General features: G+C 39.7%; 1 protein-coding gene across 1 annotated transcript in view; it reads right to left on the minus strand.

Annotated features, from left to right (window-relative positions):
- The window catches only part of MUSK (muscle associated receptor tyrosine kinase), a 238,647-nt gene extending 231,083 nt beyond the window's left edge, over positions 1 to 7,564 (minus strand). The window contains exon 1 of the mRNA XM_075595218.1: positions 7,358 to 7,564. Coding sequence (XP_075451333.1) covers positions 7,358 to 7,436 — 79 coding nt within the window. The 5' untranslated portion in view covers positions 7,437 to 7,564. The remainder of the gene's footprint in view (positions 1 to 7,357) is intronic.
- Between the last annotated feature and the right edge of the window lie 343 nt (positions 7,565 to 7,907).

A 7,907-nucleotide genomic window follows, 5' to 3' on the forward strand; every position in this document is an offset into this window, starting at 1 on the left:
TAACATCGCCGGAAGAAGAGATCAGTGTATCTCGAAAGCTCGCACAAATAAAAGCATTTCGTTAGCCACATAACGGTATCATCTATTTATTTTTTGATTATTGAAGCTCAGCTAACACGGTACTGGTACCTCTACATATATATAGTTGTGTGAAAAAGAAAGTACACCCTCTTTGAATTCTATGGTTTTATAAATCAGGACATACTGTAATAACAATCATCTATTCCTTAGCACGTCTTAAAATTAGGTAAATACAACCTCAGATGAACAACAACACATGACATATTACACCGTGTCATGATTTATTTAACAAAAATAAAGCCAACATGGAGAAGCTATGTGTGCAAAACTAAGTATATCCTTACTGCTTCCATAGGAATTAAGATGCTAAGTAGCAGACAGGTGCTGCTAATCAAATGCCCTTGATTAATTGATCATCAGCAAGTGTGACCACCTCTATAAAAGCCAAAGTTTTAGCAGTTTGCTGGTCTGGAGCATTCAGGTGTGTGTTAACACAATGCCAAGGAGGAAAGACATCAGCAATGATCTTAGAGAAGCAATTGTTGCTGCCCGTTAATCTAGGAAGGGTTATAAATCCATTTGCAAACAATTTAAAGTCCATCATTCTACAGTGAGATAGATTATTCAAAAGTGGAAAACATTCAAGGCAGTTACCAATCTTCCCAGGAGTAGCCGTCTCAGGAAATTCACCCCAAGGTCAGACCGTGCATTGCTCAGAGAAATTTAAAAAAAAACAAGAGTTATATCTCAGACTCTATAGGCCTTAGTTAAAATGTTAAATGTTAAAGTTCATGACAGTACAATTAGAAAAAAGACTGAACAAGTATGGTTTGTTTGTAAGGGTTGCCAGGAGAAAGCCTCTTCTCTCTAAAAAGAACATGGCAGCATGGCTTAGGTTTGCAAAGTTGCATCTGAACAAACCACAAGACTTCTGGAACAATGTCCTTTGGACAGACGAGACCAAAGTGGAGATGTTTGGCCATAATGCACAGCACCACGTTCGGCGAAAACCAAACACAGCATATCAGCACAAACACCTCATACCAACTGTCAAGCACGGTGGTGGAGTGGTGATGATTTGGGATTGTTTTGCAGCCACAGGACCTGGGAACCTTGCAGTCATTCAGTCGACCATGAACTCCTCTGTATACCAAAATATTCTAGAGTCAAATGTGAGGCCATCTGTCCGACAGCTAAAGATTGGACGAAATTGGGTCATGAAACAGGACAATGACCCCAAACAAACCAGCAAATCTACAACAGAATGGCTGAAAAAGAAAAGAATCAAGGTGTTGCAATGGCCAGTCAAAGTCCACACCTCAACCCGATTGAAATGCTGTGGCTGGACCTTAAGAGATCTGTACACTGGCGACACACTTTATTCGAGCTCGGCTAGTCCCACGAATTCGGGTATACCCGGGTGTATTGAGGTTTGTGACTGTTTTCTGCCCGAGTGCATTGAGTTATTTTCCAGGCAGGGATTGAAGCATTTTATTCCCGCTGGCTGCAATACTGCACAGTATATATATATATATACTGCATTACAATTCATGAATTTATGCCATCTGGTAGACACGCGAAGCATTGCAGCCTATTAAATCCTAATAATTATCATTTAACAGATCAGCCGCCCGTCAGCCAGGCATGAACCCAGGCTGGGAAGGCAAACGCAACGGGGCTTGTCAGAGGTGAGGAGCGGCGCATTCCAGGTAACTGCCAGGTACATACTGGGTATTTGCTCGAATAAAGTGTGTCGGTGCAGTACATAAACAAATGCCCACAAACCTCAATGAACTGAAGCAACGTTGTAAAGAAGAGTGATCCACAATTCCTCAACAACGATGTGAGAAACTGATAAAGTCATACAGAAAATGATTACTTCAAGTTATTGCTGCTAAAGGTTGTTCTACAAGCTATTGAATCATAAGGTATACTAAGTTTTTCACACATGGCTTCTACATTTTCACTTTATTTGTGTTAAATAAATCAAGATACAGTGTAATATGTCATGTGTTGTTGTTCATCTAATTTTAAGACCTGCTAAGGAACAGATGATTATTATTATGTCCTGATATGTAAAACCATAGAATTCAAAGAGGGTGTACTTTCTTTTTCACACAACAATATATATATATACGGTTAGGTCCGGAAATAATTGGACACTGATACAAGTTTTGTTATTTCGGCTGTGTACCAAAACAAATTCAAGTTACAGTTAAATAATGAATATGGGCTTAAAGTGCAGTCTATCCGCTTTAATTTGAGGTTATGCACAACCAAATTGGAGGAAGGGTTTAGGAATTACATCTCTTTAATATGTAGCCCCATCTTTTTCAAGGGACCAAAAGTAATTGGACAATTGACTCAAAAGCTGTTTCATGGACAGGTGTGGGCTACTCCTTTGTTATTTCAGCATCAATTAAGCAGGCAAAAGGTCTGGAGTTGATTCCAGGTGTAGCATTCACATTTGGAAGCTGTTGCTGTGAACCCACAACATGCGGTCAAAGGAGCTCTCAATGCAAGTGAAACACGGCATCCTTAGGCTGCAAAAAAAAAGAAAATCCATCAGAGAGATAGCAGGAACATTAGGAGTGGACAAATCAACAGTTTGATACATTCTGAGAAAAAAAAGAATGCACTGGTAAGCTCTGCAACACAAAAAGGCCTGGACGACAACGGAAGACAACAATGGTGGATGATTGTAGGATCCTTTCCATTTTAAAGAAAAAACACTTCACAACATCCAGCCAAGTGAATAACACTCTCCAGGAGGTAGGCTTATCATTATCCAAGTTTACCATAAAGAGAAGACTTCACGAGAGCAAATACAGAGGGTTCCTCACAGGGTGCAAACCATTCATAAGCCTCAAGAATAGAAAGGCCAGATTAGACTTTGCCAAACAATATCTAAAAAAGCCAGTCCAGTTCTGGAACAGCATTCTTTGGACAGATGAAACTAAGATCATCCTGTACCAAAATGATGGAAAGAAAAAGTATGGAGAAGGCTTGAAACGGCTCATGAAACGAAGCATACCACATCATCTGTAAAATACGGTGGAGGCAGTGTGATGGCATGGGCATGCATGGCTTACAATGGCACTGGGTCACAAGTGTTTATTGATGATGTGACAGAAGACAGAAGCAGCCGGAAGAATTCTGAAGTGTATAGGGATATATTGTCTGCTCAGATTCAGCCAAATTCAGTGAAGTTGATTGGACGGCGCTTCACTTTACAGATGGACAATGACCCAAAACATACTGCGAAAGCAACCCAGGAGTTTTTTTAAGGCAAAGTAGTGGAATATTCTGCAATGGCCGAGTCAATCACCTGATCTCAACCCGATTGAGCATGCATTTCTCTTGCTGAATACAAAACTTAAGGCAGAAAGACCCACGAACAAACAACAACTGAAGACAGCTGCAGTAAAGGCCTGGCAAAACATCACACAGGAGGAAGCCCAGCGTTTGGTGATGCCCATGCGTTCCAGACTTGAAGCAGTCATTGCCTGCAAAGAATTCTCCACAAAGTATTAAAAATGAACATTTTATTTATGATTGTGTTAATTTGTCCAATTACATTTGAGCCCCTGAAATAAGGGGACTGTGTATGAAAATTGTTGCAATTCCTAAACGTTTCATACGATATATTTGTTCAACCCCTTGAATTAAAGCTGAAAGTCTGCACTTCTATTGCATCTTCGTTGTTTCATTTAAAATTCATTGTGGTGGCGTACAGAGCCAAAATTATGAAAATTGTGTCAGTGTCCAATTATTTCCGGACCTTACTGTATATATATATATATATATATATATATATATATATATATATATATATATACTCTGGCTCCCGTGTGCTGCTCTCCCGGCTTACAACCTCATACATTAGCTACACTGGAGGTGTCTGTTTCCTGGAGGGACCAATTCGATTGAACACCGATGGCGAAGGACCCCTCTTCCGGATCCGGTTCCGCGGAGGTGACTCGCGTGACGACGCCATTGATTGCGGATGGGCGCTGGAGATTGAGCTGCATGGCACATGAGAGCCTATCTCATACATGCCTAGGTGTGCGCCTGTTTCTTTCTCTTTCCTTTTTTCTATATATATATATATATATATATATATATATATAGTATTTGCTTGAGACAAAAGGTGGCACTGAGTGCTCATTTGCATGCCATTTCCCAGAATCCCTTGCTGCAGAGGAAGTGCTGTATGCTGGGCGATAATGGGGAAAGACAGGGCTGCAGACCTGTCTAAGACATGCAAATGAACATACAGTAATATTTACAGTACACACACACGCACGCAGGCATGCACGCACGCACGTACGTACGTACGTGAAGGGATTGGAGCAGACACTTAACAGGCATGCCATATCCTCAGAAATATGATATTATTCTATGTTTCAGCTCTTTCTTATATTCTTGACAAATTCTCCATCAGGTGCTGTTACTTAGTAAACAAAATCATATTTCTGATGATATGAAGTGCTTGTTCCTTCAATGCAGATGTTGGTTTTATATATATGTGTGTGTGTGTGTGTGTGTGTGTGTGTGTGTGTGTGTGTGTGTGTGTGTGTGTGTGTGTGTGTGTGTGTGTGTGTGTGTGTGTGTGTATATATATATATATATATATATATATATAATTGTACACTGGCCCAGGGGGACATAGGACATGCACTCACCAATGTGTAGAAGGTTTATTGTCAACCATTCAATGTTTCTGCCCCAGCAGAGCCTTTCTCTGGGGGCAGAAACATTGAATGGATGACAATAAACCTTCTACACATTGGTGAGTGCCTGTCCTCAGGATTTTATTTTGTATTATACAGTATTCAGCTTTAGCATACTGGTTTACAGAGCACCCTACTTTTGCTACCGTTACTCTGTGGGGTGTCCATTTCCTGCCAATAGATATATAATTACAGTGTCATCTATTTCTATTGTGCAATGGAGGAACATCATTAAGAACATAATTACATACATTACATAAACTGACATACAGTACCAACAATAATAACTTTAACTTTATTTAATGTAGTGCTTTTCTCTCAATAGAACTCATAGCGCGTCACAATTGCAGTATAGCACGCGGTATGCCGCACATAGGATTTCACCAGATACAGTCCCTGCCCAGATGAGTTTAGAATCTATGTTTTTGGTGCCTGAGGCATAGGGAGATAAAGTCATTTGCCCAAAGTGACAAGGAGCTGATACCAGGATTTAAACCAGATTCCCTCATTATTTACAGTCAGTATCTTTACTCGCTGATCCACTCTTCCACACAATGACATACAGTACAGAGAATGACATACACAGAATGACATACACAGAATGACATACACAGAATGACATACCAAATAAGGACAGACAACACAAACAGTTACAAAAAGGAACGAGGGCCCTGCTCGTCAGAGCTTACAATCTAGAGGATTTATGTATATACTGTATGTATAGATAACACACTCTCACATGCACATTCAACACCACATGGTTTTCTTCTTCAGATTTGTCTTTTCTCTTGTGTGACGTGTAGCTTTAACTTAATCGAATTAAAAATAATGGCGTACTAATGGCTTAGGTCTGTAATATAGTGCGCGCACATGCGCTACCGTGCACGCGCACGTCAATGATAATTGACTGTGGGAGGCTGACGTTGATACAGTCAAGACGCGCGCAAGCACGGCCGTGAGCTGTGACGCGGAAGATCAGAGCAAATACAAGAAATGGGTATTTTCGAGCTGTTGCCACATCACGTGACGCCGCAAGCCAATCACAGCACGGCCTAATGCTATGATGTCAGAGCCATGCCCCCTAACCGCGCATGTCACCGCTGGCAACATACAAACGAAACGTGCGCACCACGTAGACGCGAAGCGCAATGCATGCGTCCGCACGTGCACCAGCGCACACTATATTTCAGATCTTAGTAGGTCAACCCGAATCATTGAAGTGGGACAATGTTGTCCATTGCCCAATATCTGCAGGCATGCAAGTCCCTTTGCCGTATCACCCTGTCCCTCAGAAACACCCTGAAAATAAATAAGATTGAACATGTAGAATCTTTTACAGTAGGTTGGCCCCGTACAATTAGTTGTACAGTTCTGTGTACTCTCTCAGCTGTTCATAAGGAAAAATACTAGCTACATTATTTATTCTCTACTAGAGAAACGTAGAGTTATCATCGTGTTTTCGTGCATAAGCGCAGAGTTAGAAAAAATCTCGGCACCTTACATTACTTATCAAGCTGGTTATAAATGCCAAAGGATGTGTAAAAATGATGTCCAACAGGTATTATGATGACAAGAAAATTGTATTTAAAATCAAAGTGACAGTCAATTATTAAAATTACTTGATGTGTCACTATTTATTACTTTACTTATCAACTGAATTACATAATAGGGCCTCCTGCTTCGAAGGGCGTAAACATATGTATGCATTTGAGTCAAAGGTAAATGTAGCTATGTATGTGATTTATTGTTATCCTTTAAGTCCTGTTATACTGTACATTATACCAAGAGATAACATAAACATGATTAAGTGTGTCTGGAAAATATTTTTTTGTTTAAGCGACAACAGCAGTATATGAAGTAACACTGGCCGTATATATGAGATGTATTATTTTATATACTTTTATTTTTTAAATAGTTAGTTACTACTGTATCTGTTGGAACTTATTTTTTTATTATTATTATTATTATTGTTTTGAAAAACATATGTATTTTTTGTATGGTTTGGCAAACATGCTGTCCTTGTATATATGTTGTAATACATGCTGTATTGTATATATTACTTTGAATCATTAATGATGCCACATATTTACTAATATATTCTCTTTACAAAATAACAGAATGCGACATAGAGAAAGAGATAATTGTTTTGCTTAAATAAAATACGACTGTATGCAGCCTTCAACTTTACTAGCCCCATTGCTCTTTGAAAAGCTTGATCAATGTTTTATGTAGATAAATCACAGATGTATGGTTGTCAGACTTAAAAGCTGTAATATAAATCATTCAGCAACTACAGCATTAGTGGCTGCTCTTTGCAAACAGAGTAAATGTAATGGAAAATGATATCTAATTCTACCTGCAATTAAGGGGCTTTCCTATGGGAAGCAATCGTTCAAGCATACACATTAATTAGTAGTTTTCACTGCCCACAATAAAACAATAACAAGAGTAATAAAATGCCAACTCAGTGAACAATATCAGCAGCCGAAACCAAAAGATTAAAACAGCTACCTGAACTAACTTAATACGGAATATACAAGCCCTCCTTCCTGCTATAATGCATAGCCGTGACCAAGCGACGAGATGAAGTTGCTCACACAAACCTTTGGGGAGTCTCTCAGCCATGCCCAAGGCAGCCAAAGTAAAGATAGGGAGAAGTGGAATGTATGGGAAATCTTTCATGGTTAATTCCTAAAAATTGGCGTCTTTAGAGAAAGTGAGTCAAATCCCAAGCCTGTTTCATTTTAAGCCATGGTTTGTTCCAAATGTTCTTCAAACTAATGACTGTCTGTGCGGCAGGCCCTGCTGGATCTAAGTATATTCAGGAATTCTGTGACTGGCTGGGGTGATGGACATGGCCAGCTGGTGTACATCTACTTAGGTCAATGTGAGAATGTGGGGCTCAGGAAACAAGAGAAAGCAAATCCTTTCAGAATCCTTTTTTTAATAGAACATTGTGATGCAGACCCTGCTGGCATGCTCAGTGCAACAGTAAACACAACTTCGACTTTATGATTATAGCCAACTATTTAGTTACTGTTTAGGAAGAGGTGAGAACAGGGTTGGTAATCTGAGTGTAGGTGAGGTAAGACGTTTGTGCTGAAAATAAGGTATGCTTTCCTATCTCTGCCCCCATGTAACTGTTACATACGC

Source organism: Ascaphus truei, chromosome 1, assembly GCF_040206685.1.
Source record: "Ascaphus truei isolate aAscTru1 chromosome 1, aAscTru1.hap1, whole genome shotgun sequence".
In the NCBI taxonomy this organism is placed as follows: domain Eukaryota; kingdom Metazoa; phylum Chordata; class Amphibia; order Anura; family Ascaphidae; genus Ascaphus; species Ascaphus truei.